The sequence below is a fragment of the Mytilus edulis genome, unplaced genomic scaffold (assembly GCF_963676685.1).
Source record: "Mytilus edulis unplaced genomic scaffold, xbMytEdul2.2 SCAFFOLD_100, whole genome shotgun sequence".
Taxonomy (NCBI): Eukaryota; Metazoa; Mollusca; class Bivalvia; order Mytilida; family Mytilidae; genus Mytilus; species Mytilus edulis.
This window is the reverse complement of record NW_027267125.1, coordinates 103,067-122,102: the sequence shown is the minus strand read 5'-3', so window position 1 is coordinate 122,102 and position 19,036 is coordinate 103,067. Positions and strand designations below refer to the sequence as shown.

Here is a 19,036-nt window from a genome sequence, read left to right as displayed (position 1 = left end):
GAATTTTCACTTGACATGCTTAAATTACTTCAAGAATGACTCAAACAAACATTACCGTCTTTACTGTTTGGCGTCATTCGATACGGAAGTTGATAATTTTCATAGATCCTACTGCCGTCTGGCGTTAAAGGGAAGGAACTGCAAAGGTTGTTTCATTGTTTTTAAAGTTATTTCCCGCCTACTTATGAATTTAAGGGTTCGAAATATGAAGTATTTGCATCATTATAACCACAAACCATACAGTGACATTATCAATATTATCCTTACTGACTAAAGTATACAAGAATATCAGCAAACTTGAATACAAATATTGAAATAACATTCTATGATTTTTTTAAGGATCTTCATTGACTTTAAAGTTAATGTACATGTTTTTTATAACTCAATGGATATTTTTCATTATAAAATTTATGTACATAAACTTTTTATTTTCTGAAGAAAATTCTTTAATTTGTTCATATTTAGAAGAAGTTTACTTAATTTTAATTGCTTGCTTCCAGGAAGCAATTCCCCCGACATATTTTCCGTATGCAATGTGACCTCTCGTGACCCATCTCGTAAAAATCTGGTGATCGCAATACGTATGGATGTCCTTAAAATAAACTATTATCTGATTGTACATGTTAAACACGTGCTCAATATCCAGGCTTTTTTGTGGATTGTTGACAAACCAGTGGCATAGCTAGGTCATTTTAATGTGTACGCCCGAACCTTGGCGAGGGGTCTGAGGACCCCAAACTGATCCATGTCAAACAATTTCTGGTAGTGGATTAGATCTAGGGAGCGAGGCCCCGGAAGCTAATGAGTTATCAAGAATGAATACCATTCCTGTCATTAAAAACTCATCAGTAGCGACATACTTTACAATCTAAATGGTTTATTTGTTATGTCAAATAAAGGCAACAGTAGTATACCGCTGTTCAAAACTCATAAATCCATGGACAAAAAACAAAATCGGGGTAACAAACTAAAACCGAGGGAAACGCATTAAATATAAGAGGAGAACAACGACATAACACCGAAACGTAACACACACAGAAACGGACCAAGCATCAGACAAAACACCACGAGAATAACAAATATAACATGAAAACCAAATACATGAATTGGGGATAGACAAGTACCGTGCCACGTCTTATCTCAATTTCTCAAAAATAAGAGAAAACACAAACGACTCAACGTTAAAATACAACACACACAGAAACGAACAATAATATAACAATGGCCATCTTCCTGACTTGGTACAGGACACTTTTAAAGGGGAATAAAAGTGGTGGGTTGAACCTGGTTTTGTGGCATGCCAAACCTCGCACTTTAATGGCAAAGTTAAATATAACATTGAAATGACAACATAATATTACAGGACTACAATACAAATTAATAGAACATATTAGACAAAGAAAAACATGATTAATAGATAACAAAAAGCATCAGGTTTAAAATTCAATACGCCAAAAACGCACCTTGTCCACACAAGACTTACAAGTGACGCCCAGATATAAAAGATTATAAATTATTTATTTTGTTAATTTAAAATATAATAGTCATTGGATTCAGAGATAATTTCAAAACCAGTAGCTTTTAAATATGTTTTAAAAGAGCTGTGAGGGTAAAGCAATTAACCAACAAAATAACCTTTCTATTTCCAAATTTCGTAAATGAACATTAACCTTCAGAGATGTTCAGGTCCAATATTAGATATCGTAAAGGGTTCTGTGGAATCCTGTTTTTTTGTCAAGGATTCCTCCTGCAAAAAGTGAATCCATTTATCAGTCCATTACAGGATTTTTAAAAAATCCAACATTTTCTTTAGATATTTTTTTCTTGATCTGGAGTACTACTAGTTTTGGCCCAAGTTTCATGACAATTTATGAAGATTGATGCATTGATAATTTATAAAAAGCCATAAAGGATCGCTATGTCGTGCTTTGGCGTCATAAATACACTGATATATGTCACAGGCTCAACAAAACTGTAAACCACAAAACTGATTCTAAGGAGATAAAGGATTGCTTAAAACAAAAGGGAAGGGAGTATAAAACTCAAAGTAGCTTCAGACTTGACAGAAAATGAACAAATAAATGATATGATACCACTTGACTGAAAGTAAATTTCATCAATTTTATCCACAATTACAAGCCAACGAAGAAAGAATTATAAAGCTGATGTGCTTCTAACAAGTTATTTTTATTTTCTTTAGATTAAAATATTTTTTTGACAAAATTCAAGTGTACGCCCGGGCGTTTTGACATAAACGTAGCTATTGCGCCTGCAAACAAGTGACAATCGTTAAACTTCGGCTTCAAAACACGAACTTTAATTACCTGCCATATTTTTACAACACTGACCGATTGAAAACAAAATGACAATTAAACGAAGTTTATGCGAAAAAAACCGATAAAAACGTGCACAGAAGACTAAGTTTATAATGTTTGTATGCATTGGTTAAAGAATTGGAATAACATTATTTTTCACCAGTCACTCGTTTTATATGACTTTAAGTTTAAGTTTAAAGTTTAAGTTAACTAGAGGCTCTAAAGAGCCTGTGACGCTCACCTTGGTCTATGTAAATATGAAACAAAGGACACAGATGGATTCATAACAAAATTGTGTTTTGGTGATGGTGATGTGTTTGTACATCTTACTTTACTGAACATTCTTGCTGCTTACAATTATTTCTATCTATAATGAACTTGGCCCAGTAGTTTCAGTGGAAAATGTTAGTTAAAATTAACAAATTTTATGAAAATTGTTAAAAATTGACTATAAAGGAAATTAACTCCTTAGGGGGTCAATTGACCATTTTAGTCATGTTGACTTATTTTTAGGTCTTACTTTGCTGTACATTATTGCTGTTTACAGTTTATCTCTATAATAGTATTCAAGATAATAACCAAAAACAGTAAAATTTCCTTAAAATTACCAATTTAGGGGCAGCAACCCAACAATGGGTTGTCCGATTCATCTAAAAATTTCAGGGCAGATAGATCTTGACCTGATACACAATTTTACCCCATGTCAGATTTGCTCTAAATGCTTTGGTTTTTGAGTTATAAGCCAAAAACTGCATTTTACCCCTATGTTCTATTTTTAGCCATGGTGGTCATCTTGGTTGGTAAACGGGGTCACCGGACACATTTTTTAAACTAGATACCCCAATGATGATTGTGGCCAAGTTTGGTTAAATTTGGCCCAGTAGTTTCAGAGGAGAAGATTTTTGTAAAAGTTAACGACGGACGACGACGATGACGCCAAGTGATGAGAAAAGCTCACTTGGCCCTATGGGCCAGGTGAGCTAAAAAATAAGTTTCTTCAAGATTCTTCAAGGATTTCTCTACATGTGTGTTACTGTATAAACAGTATAAATCCTTTGTTCATGTAGGAACATATATGATTGATAGATACTCATGTATTTTTTTGGCCTTATCCTTTCGAAGTGTACTGAAAATATTTTGGTCTTCAAAAAACATGATCTATTCATTTAATATAATAGTAGACTAAGTCTAAATGTACATTAGACCACATCTCCTTATTTTGATAAATAATTGCAGGATCGTCTCTCAAAGTTAAGATGCGTTACAGTGTATGCAGTAAAAAGTGTCCCCTGTGCTTGTGGTGTATGCCTTTTTACAGTTAATAGTTTATAGCTATTGGTTCTGTGCTCCTGAGAGAGATGTGCCACTCTTGTCCAGGCCCATAGCAAGAAATTTTAAAGGGGGGAGGGGGGTATTTGGACTTGCGAACACAACTTTAACAGTCACAATTCAAACAGAATGTTGACTTTATTAACAGTGCTAATTTGTTTTCAAGGGGGGATCATACGAATCCTGGACCCACCCTATCTTTTGGTATGGGGTCTTACACAACGTATAGTTCTTACATTTGCAATCATACCATATCTCCTTATTTTTTTTTTTGTGTGCTTAGAAATCAATAGCAAGCAATCCCAAACTGATTTTAATAGTTTGTTTTATATTGTATGTTTTGTTGATAGGCATGATTCTTTGGTCTTAAAATGGATATTGTTTCATTTGCAATCATATCGCATCTTTTTTTCTATATATCTTTGTGTGAGAAACTGTTGTTAATACATGTTGTATAAATGAAGAAAAAAAACAATGGGTTTACCTGTTCCTTTCAAAATCTTTTTTTTTTGCAAATTTCTGACAGACAGCCTTTATTTGAATTAATATTTTTATTTTTTTATTTCAGGGATTTTACACAGAATGGAAACTATAAGCAGACATGAGTTGGTACCTTTTACAGCCTTGATGAACATGATCAAGTTTAACTACCTGGAAAAGAAAGAAGTTTACCAGGGAATACTAGGAATTCTTGGAGATTATGACCCTATTGATGAAGAAAACAAAAAGAGGGTAAAACACAAAGATTCTAATAATACCAACTGCTAATTTCAAATGTTAAAACTACATACATGTATTTAACTATAAATGAAAATAAACCAAATATTATTTTCAATGCCCATATTAATGGTGCCCTTAATTAAAAGGGTCAGAACTGAATTCATGAAAGAGAACCCTCAGAGTAAAAAAGCTATATTACCTTTTTCAAAAGCTGCAGTAGTGCAGGACACACTATTCAATTTATGTATTGAATTATTCAACCTCTACTAGAGATATATAGTTCTACTAATGGATTTAATGAAAATATATACCATTATTGTCAATATGTTAAAAATAATTAAAGATAGGTGTATATTAGATTACTAAAGAATAATAATAATAATATACATCTATACCATTAATTGAGAAAACATCAATTTCTGTATAGCTTCTCTTACTTCCACACTGAATTAATCATCATGCCTTTGTTCTATAGGTAGTATGCATTTGTCATCCTTGTGTATGATCATTCAGTTTGGGTTATTTTGGAAGGAAAACAAAAGTACAGTTGTCCATATATTATTTCCGTCAACAGGCAGACTTTTAAGTCAAAGACAAGACTTCTGTTTAGGACTGTTTTAAGATTACACATAATTTTCATAAGTACTTATGGACAGGACAATTATAACACCAAAATCAAAAAGTATTATAAACCTTCCAAAGAATCATCATTTCAAAACAATAACTGCTATTTCAAGACACCTGCAGTTTTTTCCCATGTTTAACTTGTAGATCTGGTCTTGTTGGTAACTTTTTCTCAAAACAATATATAAAAAGGAAAAAAAACTAACAAGATTTTATTTACAGACCACAAGATATATAGAGCTATTGTTGACTGACCAGCCAGACTTAGCTGAGTACCTCCTATCATTCCTACCTAATGGGATGGCAGTAGATCATATTGGAGTCTCTGAGATCAAAGATGATACACATCATAAACTGAAACTAAAAAAGTAAGGAATATTGCTGAAATATATTATAAATTATCTCCCCTTTTTAATTTCAAATTAAAATACAGGTATTTCTAGATTTTAGGGAATCGCTTTAAATCTTAAGGCTAAGGAGTTATTACCTATTGTGTGAACCATTTATCAGGTTTTTTCTACTCTTTTTAGCTTTAATTGTATCTAAATATGTGAGACTATTTCTAACTAGCAAACATTTACCCATTTTTATCAAGGTTCACTAAACATAAAATTTAAACATGTAAGCAAGGATGGTGTCCTGTAGATACTTATTCTGCTCTTTATTCATTTTTTCCCATAATAATTATAAAATACATTTTCAAACATGGTAAAATGCATATTTTCTTAAAAAAAGTTTTTTAGAATTTTTTTTAATTTTTAAATGTTAACAGTGAAGACTTACAACTAAAATCTTTGGGTTTCTGACCAGTGTGTTGGACATGTGTTCATTTTACATGTTAAATTATTTGATTTTTTTCTTTAAATCTAGAGATTAAATTTTAATAATTGAAACATTAATTTTATTAAAGGCAAACTTCGCAAAAAAATCAAAAATTGATATTATGTCCATTCTGTATAAAAATGCACAAATTTATAGATATTAAAGTTTTATTCCGCCAGATAAGAGATCACCATCGATTTTAAATTTAGAGTATCCATTCTCTCCGTTCCGCCATTTTGTCATCTCCTCCGATTAAAAATCACGATATGTCTATAAACCACAAAGGACCAAAACTACAGTAACCGATGTAGTCGTAATTGCGTGTCGATATCTTGTCAATCGTACGGTTGTTTTATCTGACTAACTAACTTCATACGGAAAATGTTCTTATTTTTTTTAAATAACTATAGTCTGTTATTTTTAAACTGTTAATATTGGAATTAGTTAAAAAGTCAAAGTTCAATTCATAAATAAGTGTTCCGTGAAAATTGTTTTCGAAAATCTAATTCGTTCATAATTCTTTAAAGTAATAAACGTTATTCAAATAAATTCGGACCTTCCCTCATCTGATCACCAGCATGGCTAAAGGTATTACTCCCAAAGGTATTGTGAGGGGTGTGAGATGACACGTCCAGGTATTCAAGCGATTTCCTGTCGGGCTTGCAAGTTCATGCATCGTTTCACTTCTGTAGGTATTGATCAGTGTACACGACCGATAACTAATAACTTTCCATTTTGAAGTATCAGGTGTATAATATACATCTCTATCTTGCGTGTCCGAAAGTGAAATAATATACTAGTCATTACTAAACTCATACGCTTGTTTATAAATAACATTTCTGGTGTAAAAAATATTATACAATTGTATAAATAATACCCCCAAAAAAAAGATTTGATGAAATAAAAATCTATTTACATATATTTTTTCCTAGGGTTAATTTGGGAAAATGTAATATATACTCGTTGTCAATAGTAAAGGGCAGATTGGAACATATCAGAAATATGGATTTAAAACAAGAATGTGTCCAAAAGTACACGGATGCCCCACTCGCACTATCCTTTTCCATGTTCCATGGACCGTGAAATTGGGTAATAATCTAATTTGGCATTAAAATAAGAAAGATTATACTATAGGGAACATATGTACTAAGTTTCAAGTTGATTGGACTTCAATTTTATCAAAAACTACCTTGACCAAAAACTTTAACCTGAAATTCCAACTTTCATTTTCTATGTTCAGTGGACCGTGAAATTGGAGTCAAAAGGCTTTAAAATTAGAAAGATCATATCATAAGCAACAAGTGTACTAAGTTTCAAGTTGATTGGACTTCAGCTTCATCAAAAACTACCTTGACCAAAAACTTTAACCTGAACGGACGGACGCACGCACAGACGGACGCACGTACGAACGAACGGAGCCACAGACCAGAAAACATAATGCCCCTCTACTATCGTAGGTGGGGCATAAAAATGTACGTACTTGTCGACGATTCGTTTATACGCCTGGATAGAAAGTTACGGAACTATAGCGCAATTTAAAATATATACATGTATACATTGAACATAAGAAAGAAACATACATTTTGTGTAAATTGGGGTAAAAGTTTTGTAAATAGACTAGTCCACGTATGCCAACAGTATGTAGTCATCGAACTCGATAGACTATCATATACCAAAAGAAGAAGAGAACCAATTTGATTTAAATACAGGTCGATATATAACTTCCTTTGGTTCATCGACATTTGATTGTTCTCGAATAAAGGAAGAAATTCGTCATCATCACAATTGTTCCAACATTCATGTAATATATATGCAACTGGACATACACTAATAATCCCCAAGGGATGTGAATATTTTCTAGGAAAACTATTGAATATTAAAGTTACAAATCAATTTCTGGATTTATTTTCTTTCTTGATATTCAATGACGGCAATTTAAAGAATAAACTGCTTGTTCGCTTTACGGGCATTCTTGCCAGACTTATAATTACATTCAAAAATAGGAGAATATGACATTAAATTCGTTGTCTCTTTTTTTTTAAACATCATTGGTCAATTAGTTAAAGTATTATACGTTGTGAGACAAAGACTATTTTAATAAGGACGTTCCCGATTATGAATTAATTTGGTTGACGTTTTTCACGCTTGTAAGAATATATATTCGTACTTTTTCGATTCCATTCCAAGAAGATCCTTAAATTTCCTGTCAATTTTTTAAAACATCTTTTTTTTCCTCAAATAGCTGAAATATTAAATTGAGAATGGAAATGGGGAATGTGTCCAAGAGACAACAACCCGACCATATAACAGAAAACAGCAGAAGGTCTGCAATGAAGTGAGAAATTCCTGCATCCGGAAGTGTTCTTCAACCGGCCCCTAGACAAATATATATGCTAGTTCAGTGATAATGGACGTCATACTTAAGATGATCTCTCAAACTGCATCATAGGTGTTCTATTCTGTGACGGTTAAAAACTCATTAGAGCTTATGTTTGTCTCTGTTTGTATACCTTGCCCACTCTAAATAAAGCTTATTTATTATTATTTATTACAGAAAGATCACGGTAACCCGTCAGCGTGGAGGACAAGTGCTCCTCCGTGCCTGATAATTCTTATTATATTTTTTTTTGTGAAAGAGGGGGTGCGATTGCACCCGACACACCTCCCCTTCCGACGGCCTTGATATTTCAAAAAATTCTTTACAAGACATCTTAAATTTTTTAGAGGATTAAATATTCAGTGTACAATGCTGAAGACAGATTAAAAAGCTATACATGACATAAGACCGTACATTGGTTTTAGTTCGTCATTAAATTTACATTTTTGGCACCGAGATACAGTATCAAGCTAGTATTGTATTGGAATTATGCTATAATAATGTTATAGTAGTCTCAATAAAATTTAAAAAGTTTGGAGATACTTATTGTGGAGGAATTATAAACTGAGATTTATCTCTTTTGAAAAAGTTTTTTTAAATGCTTTTTTCAAACGCATATTTTTAGTTTATTTTGGGTTTTTACCTAACTTGACCAACGTTCAAAAACTTGTCTTCTTGTAATCAGAATATGGCTTAATACCGGTAATAACCGGGGTATTGTAAAAGTGACATATTCGGGTATTCTAACGGTCGACTTCCTGGCAGGCTTGTTTAATTTAATACACAATGAACAAGGTCAATGAATCACGTGCGTGATCGCGAGTGAACCAGGTGTGCACAGGTAAAATTGATCAATTATACCATACCAATTTAAAACTGTCCGTGCCTGTGTACAGAATTTAACAAAATTTAAAAGTGATTATAAGAATAGGTATGTATAGACCAAATCCCCATGTTATCTTATTTCAATTTTACTTTTATTTATATTTCAGCACCTATTTTTCCGTTTTATATACAATTTTTGGTCCTGTTATTTTTTAATCAGTTCGTCCCGTTTATACCCCATATATATGACTTCAGAAAACAGTGCTATATTTCAAAACTAAAGCCGTGTTTTATTTTTTTTATAATAGTTCATTTATTTTACATGTGGAATAAGAACCTCTATTAATAAACTTCGGACTACACAAATGCAGAATATTCTGTGCAAGTTTGCCTTCGTCTAATGAGATAAGAGAACTGAAAAAAACTGTCATATAAAAACAAGCACGCTCAAATCAAAAGAGAAAAAAATAAGTGAAAAAAATTTAAGTGAATCAGTAAAATTAACAAAATTTGATATCGAGTGTATTGGTAATAATTTTTTGTGTTTTTATAGTATAGCTCCTTCCATTATCCAAATGATATCAGATAATCAATATCATTTCATAAGATTAACCCTTCCGACCTCACTAAAATCTGAGACTATGTGTTATAATAGTATCAGCTAAAATCTAAAGCCAAACGCTAGAAGTAAAAATGAAATACAGGTATACCTTTCGTTTGGTCATGGCTTTTAAATATCTAAATTTAAGTGTTCCCGTACATATTTTGCCTATTTAGGACAATTAAAATGATTTTGTCAAACTAGTTCTATTTTCCCTTTTTATAAAACATAAATAAATGATAGAAGTGTATATCATTTCATTCCGGCATTACAACTAAATTTAATTTCCAGACTTTACCCGGTTCATTTCTTAGTTTTGAAACTTATTTGAATTCAAATAAAACAGAATCACCAATTATAATTAAATAATTCCACGGCGATTCCCTTGTATTTGTCAACACCTTGAAAATGTATTTTAAATTTGTGTATTAAACGCGACTGTCTCCTGTCGTATAATCCACTAATCCGAATAGACAGTCACACCTGGCACGGTGTGCCCCAGAGGCCAAGCTTATTACCGATCTGCAAATCACATTTCACCTTTATACAGGCCTTTCACAGGTATTGTCGGGGAATAATACACACATCACATCACATATATCTAGTCATAGTAGGTAGTAAGAGGTCAATAAGCGTATATATATTGTCTAAACAGTTTAAGTTATATACTTTAATTTATTCACTTTATCAGTTTGAAAAAGCATATATTAAAGCAAAAAAATAATAATAATTTCTTGTGCTGTCTGCAAAAATAAATCAAATACATGTATATAGAAAATTTATCTCATGAATGTGTACAACTACACGTCTGTGCTTTTTATTTTCTTATTATCGGATGGTTATAAGATATAGCATTAGTCATCGGCGCGCTTACGATTACGTTAAAATATGATTAAAAATCAAGACTTTTAATGATTGTATTTTAAATCCCGGCATGCAAAAACCAGTAGAAAACGTCCCAACCTACAGGAAGCAGTCAATATTTTTTCATTAATTATTGAATTTCTCCTTTATTACTGCACATATAGCAACAAAACTTTCGGAATATATATATTATGTCATAATGAACATATTTAAACCATAAGTAAAAAATCACGAATTTTCCCTTTAAAAAGGCCAATGAAATACATATCCCACATATGGACTGCATCTACAATTCATTTCTGAGAAGGGTTTTTGTTAAAAAAAAGCTAACAAATAATGAAATTCAGTTGTATATATACTGAAAAAGCAATAGTTACTTTATTGTCATTAAGGATGTACTTGGGTGAGGTTTTGGAATTTTTGTCAAATGTTAGGACTCCTTAGTGTTTTTCCATACAATACAATGTAAAATATTTTGCCCCATAACACCCATTTATTTTTTCATATAAGATTTAATAGCTCATTAAAGGTCATTTACCAAAATTTTAGAAGATTCTTAATTTTCTTTCTTTTGTTTTGAGACCTAATAATACCAATGCAAATATAAGGTAAAAGTCAGAGTCAGCCTTTTCCCGCCATATTTTAAATCTCAAATATCTCAAAAAGGAGGTCCATGACCTATCAATATGTTTAGCTTATCGTTATGCTTAATTGATGCTCTCCCAGCTAATAGTATCAATTTTAACTTCTTAATTTATTAATTTTCACCTAACCTCACCTAAGTACATCCTTAAAATAAAATCATTTGATGTTGCCATTAAAGTTTAAAGGCAGTATTATCAATTATCAATTTTCAATGTAGAATTAAACAAAATTACATTAAAATACAATTTTGTTTTAGGAAGAAAACTGTTAAGTTATATCAGACCAATAATACATCGACAGTGACAAGTATTAGCAATATTGCTAGTATCTCTACACAGATACCATCATCTACAGAACAACCAGTTTTATCCAGTTCTAAGACGTTAATTCCAGTTACTTCTTCCAGAACCAGCAGCAGTCCTAAATGTTCAACTTTATTACCTGTCCCTCAAATACTAAATGAAGCAGATGGAGATGTAGCTGAAGGCTTGATGAATAGGTTTAGAAGTGGTACCCAGGGAAACCAGATCACTAGCAACAAAAAATTACCAGGGTTTATCAGCAAGCAGACGACAGAACAAAATTTGTACAACATGAGAGAAAAAGTTGTAACATCTTCAAATATCAAAATGACAACTAACACAAACGTGTTATCATCATCATCTGTTTATACTGGTACATCCAATTTACCAATGTTATATGAAAATCATGTAAACCAGCAGGCACCAATTTGTCCTGTTGTACCTTCTCTGAAATTGCAAAAGATTGTTACACAGGGAACCAGTAAAGATGTTCATTGTAATGTTAACCCTTTGTATACTGCAAGGCAACAGCAATGTCATTGGGTACCAGAAACAGTAGAACCAACAACTGTTCAAGCTGGTGGTAAAACTAAACCCCAACAAAGTTTTCTAGAATACAACCACTATGCAGGAAATGATACAATGTATGAAAATAATCAACATTCTCTCATTGGATCAGATAATAGCATTGTTAGATTTGACCTTGACCATTTCAATACTATACCAGAAAATTTACATTATTTTAATCAACATGAACCACTGATACCAAGTCTGCGGTTTCCAATACACTCAACACCAAAATTGAACTTCACACCTGCAAATGTTTCAATGACTAGGAAACCAGCATCTCATGATTTTTTATCATTAATAAATCAACCAGTGACTGAACACCAGTTTCAACCTATTTCAGAACCTATTCAAGGTCACATGAACATGTACGATAACACAAGAGCACTATCAGCATTCCCATACACTCATGAATTTGTATTTCCAAATGGAAAGACACAAAATGTATATGTAAACAGAGGTGGAGTACAAATTGACCAAAACCAGCCACAAAATAAAATTACAACACAAAACAATATAGTCATGAAATCACTGAACAGGAACCAACCTCAAACGCATGGAAGAAATCTCTCCATTCTCACAGGAATACCAATGCAAAATATAACAAACATTCCAAATCAAAATATACTGTGTGACCATAATAATGTAACATCACACACAGTAAATCACAGTCATATCTCTGCCTCAACTTTCAACACACAAAGTTTCTTACATACTCAAGGTATACCAACATCCATTCAACAAAATACACATTTCTTGACTCCAACCCAGTCTATGCAAGCTGGACCATCGGGAAACTTTACCCCTCATATGCTCACTCCTGTACAATACAATCATGAATTGAGCTTAGTAGATCCAGTACTATCTAACCAGAGTTTGGATACTACTGGTAGTCTGAACAGAACTAAACCAAAGAAACTGTCCATGACTGCTAATTCAGCTGTTCGTAAAAAGTTAAGATTGACTCCAAATAATGCAAATATACCTATGTAAAAGCTTGGTATGTAATATTTATCATCAAGATTGAATCCAAAAAAATCAAATATGCCTATGTAAAACTTTGGTATTATATTTCATCAAGATTGACTCCTAATAATTATAATATACCTTGGTATTATATAACATCAAATTGACTCAAAATATTATAGTTAGTCATATATACCTATGTTAAAACTAAGTATTATATACATGTATCATCAAGTTCTCTCTTCTGTAGATCACATCAGAACCAGAAAAATTAACATAGGTTTTCAAGTATATTACATTGTTGTTTAGATTAATTATACTTTCTGTACTAGTTTTCAGATTTGTATTTCTATATGCATGCATGTATATCCACTTTTTTTCCAACTCAATTTTTTAAAGCATGGAAATAATTTGAAATGTAAGTAAAGTTGCTTAATTTTATGTACAAATGGAGAATTATCTCCCCATTGTAAGCTTTTTATTATGCTACCTGCTTTTCAAAAAAATAAATTTACATGAATGTGATTATATGGGATGTTCAGAAAAAGTCAGGACCTGTAAATAGTTCCTATTCTGAATTTCAGATTTTATGAAAAATTTCTCATTCGTTATTCTTAATTTATGCAGTTCTAGTTTATAATATTTGTTTAAGCTCTGTTAAATTCAAACAAAATGTGTCTTAAATAAAAAGTAAGAAATTTTAAATTTTAATTAGGTATATTGTTACCAAATTTTAACTGTTTAGGTCAATATTTATTAATATAAAATAGAACAAAAACTAACCCAAAACATGCTTTATAAAACTGAAAGTTGTTATCAAAATTGTGTACCTGATGTTATATCATAGCTGATATTTTGACCAAAATACAATACTGAATTTTGAACATATAAACTTATCACAAACAAAACAAAAAAAATGTTATGGATTTTTCTGCATCAATTTGAACAAATCAAAGTTGACAAAAAATATTCAAAGTATGATTACCTCCCCTATATCTGAAAAAAATGAACATTTAATTTTCTAAAATATTACAATAATAAACTTGCCTCATCTACCTTTAAAGTTAAAATAAAAAAGAAAGAATGAAGGAAATAATGATTTGTCCAGTACACTTTTTTCTTATACAAACATTCCAAAGAAAAATAAGTTGATGTGACCATTAGTTATGCATGCAAATGCGAACTACTTTCTTTTTACAATACTATTGAATTTTTATTGTAACTCAATGTATATATTGTATACTACTGTAATATTAATGTATGTTTTAAATTTTAACTAACTTATATTTATGAGGTTTTTTAATTATCTTAACTACTCAATTTTTAATCATGTATTGAATTATAGTTCTACAAAATTATTCATATACATTATGTGTTTTTATCGTATTAAAATTATTTTAACAGTGAAAACTTGTTATCATCTAGAAGACTGCTTGTGCTACCTGTACATGCCAATCTTGTGATTTAAGACCATATCAACTGATTTTTGCACTTCATAGGACAGGAGATGTTGTATGATTGTCAATGAGACAAATATCAAACAGTCACAAAAAAAGTGGATTTTAGTAGCTACAATTTGTTGTTCAGCCTTCAAAAATCAGTGAAACCCAAACAGTATAGTCAACCATAATTTGAAGGTCAATGGCGGATTCAGAAATTTTCATAAGTGGGGGCCCACTGACTTCTTAAGAGGGGGCCTGCTCTGGTCATACTTCAATGATTCCCTATATAATCAACAAAAATTTCCCCAGAATCTACTCGCTTGAGATGGAAAATTATTGCTAGAAATTAAAGAGACATGTGGCATTGCTAATGAAATTGACAAAAAAATTGACTACGTTGTCATAGGTAAAATAGCAATAAACAGATTATCACAATTATGTTTATTTTATTGATAAATGGATAGGTTAATACAATCTGGACACTTATTATAAGACCAGAGTGGTCAATGTTGATGTAACTATGATATCATTATTAACATGACAAAATTTTAAATTTGACGACCTTAAATAGCCATTTCACACATATTTTTTGGTCAGAAAATATATATATATATCACAAAAAGATATTTTACACACATTAACATCTTTGCAAAATACATTTTGTATAATTACCATCATAATTTCCTTATAGAAAGCCATTCTTCTAGTGCAAACTTGGTCCCTGTGCTGACCCTCTCTGAATCTGAAAAGTCACCAGCAACTGTCATAAGTGGCAGTGTAGGTAGCATTGCCTCCTCTTGCTTCTCTTTTTCATTTATAATGAAACCTCTGAAAAATAAAACTTATATATAAATTTCATTTGATATATTTTGATCTAAATGCAAGGTAGAGCAGAATGCTGATATGGCTTTTCTTTTTTTATTCATAACAATCAATTATGTTTGTATGTGAACCAACTTATAAACAAAAGCATTTCACCTAGTTTTAATGGCATATGAAGTATTCCTCAGATTGCATTTTCTACACTTATGCTGGGGATGCCTAAAACAGCTTTTAACAAACATATTCATATTTACTTATCGACAAAAGTTCAAATGAAGTGGATGTTAGCAATTACAGGCAACTGTTTGGCATTCAACAATGAGAAAAACTCATACCCTATTGTCTGCTATAAAAGGCTCAGACATGAAAAATATGAAACGAGAGGGCACACATGAAATGTCTGCCTTCTTTAATAATCATTGATATGTTGATAGTCCTATTATAAAATATAAAGCTTTATTAGAAGTGTCACATAAACTTAACATTTAACAAGGAAACTAAACATTGACCAATAAACCATGAAAATGAGGTCAAGGTCAGATAAACCAATTGCCAGGCAGGGATGTACAGCTAACAATTCTTCCATTTAACAAATATAGTTGACCTATTGCTTATAGTTTGAGAAAAACACAAAAACACAAAAACTTAACAGTGTGCAATGAATCTTGAAAATGAGGTCAAGGTCAAATGAAACCAGCACGACTGACATATAGATCATAAAATATTTCCATGCACCAAATATAGTTGACCTATTGCATACAGTATAAGAAAAACAGACCAAAACACAAAAACTTAACTAAAACCACTGAACCATGAAAATGAGGTCAAGATCAGATGAAACCTACCAGCTAGACATAAACACCTTACAATCATTCCATACACCAAATATAGTAGACCTATTGCATACAGTATAGGAAAAACAGACCAAAACACAATAACTTAACTATAACCACTGAACCATGAAAATGATGTCAAGGTCAGATGACACCTGCCAGTTGGACATGTACACCTTACAGTCCTTCCATACACCAAATATACTACACCTATTGCTTATAGTAACTGAGATATGGTCTTGACCAAAACTTAATCTTGTTTACTGATCTATGAAATGAGGTCATGGTCAAGTTAAAACTGTCTGATGGGCATGAGGACCTTCAAGATACGTACCTATCAAATATAGTTATCCTATTACTAACAATAAGAGAGAATTTAACATTATAAATTTGCATGTTGTGAGATTTGACCAAACTCTATATGCAAAAAGATATTTTTAAATTAGTAAACTTACTTGATTTCTGTAGTTATATGAGATCCTACTGCTGGGTTTTTAGCTGTTTCCTCACATGCTGATACTATTGCCTCCACAAGTGGTACATCCAACCATACACAAGCACCTACTTCTTTTGGACATAATTTTATTTGCTGATTGAGTTTTTCTGATGTCAGATTTGAAATCAACTTAGCATGGAGGTATAGGACAATATGATGTCTTTTTGGCTGTCCCAGGGTTAACTTTGTTGGGAATACTGACTACAAAACAGATTTTGTGGTTTAGTAAAACACTAGTTGTCCACTATTTAGGATATAACAAGAATGTGTCCTCAGTACACGAATGCCCCACTCGCACTATCATTTTCTATGTTCAGTGGACCGTGAAATTGGGGTAAAATCTCTAATTTGGCATTAAAATTAGAAAGATCATATCATAGGGAACATGTGTACCAAGTTTGAAGTCGATTGGACTTCAACTTCATCAAAAACTACCTCGACCAAAAACTTTAACCTGAAGCGGGACAGACGGACGAACGAACGAACGGACGCACAGACCAGAAAACATAATGCCCCTCTACTATCGTAGGTGGGGCATAAAAAGAATGAAAAGCTAATCGTATTAACAACCATATGTTTATTTTTTATGCCCTAAGGCACTATAAGAAATAAGGACAACTTTCCTTATTCTTTATTTTGTGTTTTTTGATTTTAATAGTAAAAAATATATTACAATAGTTTCAAACTTGTTTAAAATCAATCTGTTCCATAGCTGATCATGCGAAATTTACCTCAAAGTGCTGTATACAGTAAGTGTAAAAAAATATTTTTCTTACATTGGCAGATCCAGGTAGGAACTCCCTCTAATTATGACAATCAATGTTCTTGATTAGGGACATATGGTTTGACCCCCTTTTAAAAATTGATGGGTCTTAGTCCTGTATTATGTTGGTATCTATTATAAAATTAAGATATTATTTTTAAGGATGGAAGATGTAATACTATCCAAATACTTGAAGCCCTTGAACAATTGAGCTGTAGGACAATAATTTAATTCCATCTTAAATTACTTAAATCATAACTATCCTGTATCTACATAAGCGACATATAAAATCAAGGTGCTTGTGAGCACTAATGGGTAAAGATTGCCTTCATTTTGCAATTTTGTGAACTTTAAACAAAACATTAAATTGTATTTTGTTAGGTAATTCAAAAGTTTGAGTTGAGTTATCTTCCTTTGTTCAGGGTTGTATATTTTATTGATAAACCTTTTTTTTATTAACAAATTCATATACCATGTTTTACTTATACAATTTTCAATCAAAAAATGTTTTCTGCACAAGTATAGTAATTCAATCACCTGTTATATTATGACATAAATATCAAAAATAAAACATATCATTAATTTAGATTGAAATAAGGTAAACGATTTCTTACTTCTGTTTTTTTGGAATTTTGGGTCCTCATTGCTCTTCAACTTTGTACTTGTTTGGCTTTATAACTTTTCTGATTTGAGCATCACTTATGAGTCTTATGTGGACGAAATCTGCATCTGGCGTATTAAATCATAAGCCTGATAACTATTTACACATCAGTTTTAGTGAATGAAATTTTGATACATTAAAATTATGCCGTTTCCTTATATTTATAATCCAATGCACTTTTTTCTTTAAATTATCAAAAGAAGTACATGTGTATAGATATCAAATAAGTACCATAGAGTTTTGACTACATTTCATGCAATCTTCACCCAAAAATGGTAGCAATGAGAGGTTTGATTTAAATCAGACTGTAAACATCATTGCAATAATCACATCACAACAGATTACTGGGGACATTAATACATCTTAAACCATCCTAAATCAATCTTAATCAATTCTGTCATTCTAGTTACAACTAATATAAAACTTTTTTTTTTTTCTAATTTTATACTATGCAAAATTTTAAAATAAGAGAGACAACTCAGATAGTTAAGTTTAAAAACTTTGCATATTTTGTTTCTAAATAAAATCAAACTCTTATTTTTATATTCTAAAAGCACCTTATAAAGGCTATCTTCTTGTGTTTTATTTTTTTTTTAAATTAGACTGTTTAGTGTTCAATCTATTGATAAAAAAACAACTCTTTTTCCATCTATAACCCATTTACAAAATCAGACCATTTAGCACAAGTTTTGGCTTGAAAGAAAGCATCATTTCATTTTGTGTAATTTCAAGTGTGAACAAATTCTACCTTTTCAATTGAGACCCTCCATCTACCATAACCATAATGAGTTTTGAAGACAGTATAACTTTTTACATACCTCCCATAAAGCCAGAATATCTACTTGTTGATCTATACATTGTGATGGTAAAATATGTAAGCCTGTTTCTTCTTCTAGTTCTCTTAAGCCTGCTTCTATCAACTGTAAAAACAGAAAAAGGAAAAATGCATTTATCTGTGTAATGCTCATTTTGCTTTGTAAACAAAGCTATGTAGAAATTATAATCAAAATAACAACACAATTTGTATGCATAGTTTTTTTTTTTTTTTAAAGTAGACTTTTG

The 19,036-nt window shown here is 31.4% G+C and overlaps 2 protein-coding genes across 6 annotated transcripts in view; one reads left to right on the top strand and one right to left on the bottom strand.

Annotated features, from left to right (window-relative positions):
• LOC139504916 (nucleoside diphosphate-linked moiety X motif 17-like) overlaps positions 1 to 19,036 on the bottom strand; it is a 39,883-nt gene that overhangs the window by 7,278 nt on the left and 13,569 nt on the right. For both annotated transcript variants that reach the window (XM_071294798.1, XM_071294797.1), the window contains exons 5-7: positions 18,793 to 18,894; positions 16,510 to 16,751; positions 15,072 to 15,227 (exon numbers count right to left, since the gene is read on the bottom strand). In XM_071294798.1, the coding sequence (XP_071150899.1) occupies positions 15,074 to 15,227; positions 16,510 to 16,751; positions 18,793 to 18,894 (498 nt within the window). In that variant the 3' untranslated portion in view covers positions 15,072 to 15,073. The remainder of the gene's footprint in view (positions 1 to 15,071; positions 15,228 to 16,509; positions 16,752 to 18,792; positions 18,895 to 19,036) is intronic.
• Positions 39 to 14,367, top strand: LOC139504914 (uncharacterized). 4 transcript variants are annotated; one of them, XM_071294794.1, is made up of 4 exons: positions 39 to 146; positions 4,213 to 4,376; positions 5,211 to 5,356; positions 11,379 to 14,367. In XM_071294794.1, the coding sequence occupies exons 2-4, from the start codon at positions 4,227 to 4,229 to the stop codon at positions 12,982 to 12,984; spliced, it is 1,902 nt and encodes a 633-aa protein (XP_071150895.1). In that variant the 5' UTR covers positions 39 to 146; positions 4,213 to 4,226; the 3' UTR covers positions 12,985 to 14,367. The 4 variants fall into 4 exon arrangements, with proteins under 4 accessions (XP_071150895.1, XP_071150896.1, XP_071150897.1 ...); XM_071294795.1 differs by having other exon boundaries at positions 146 to 196; XM_071294796.1 differs by having other exon boundaries at positions 146 to 210.

What these genes read in the sequence shown, in the direction of transcription:
- LOC139504914 (XM_071294794.1), top strand. Translation starts at nt 4,227, where the DNA reads ATGGAAACTATAAGCAGACATGAGTTGGTACCTTTTACAGCCTTGATG. An exon ending in ATGAAGAAAACAAAAAGAGG is followed by an intron (nt 4,377 to 5,210) that starts GTAAAACACAAA and finishes TTTTATTTACAG; the next exon opens with ACCACAAGATATATAGAGCT. An exon ending in CATAAACTGAAACTAAAAAA is followed by an intron (nt 5,357 to 11,378) that starts GTAAGGAATATT and finishes ATTTTGTTTTAG; the next exon opens with GAAGAAAACTGTTAAGTTAT.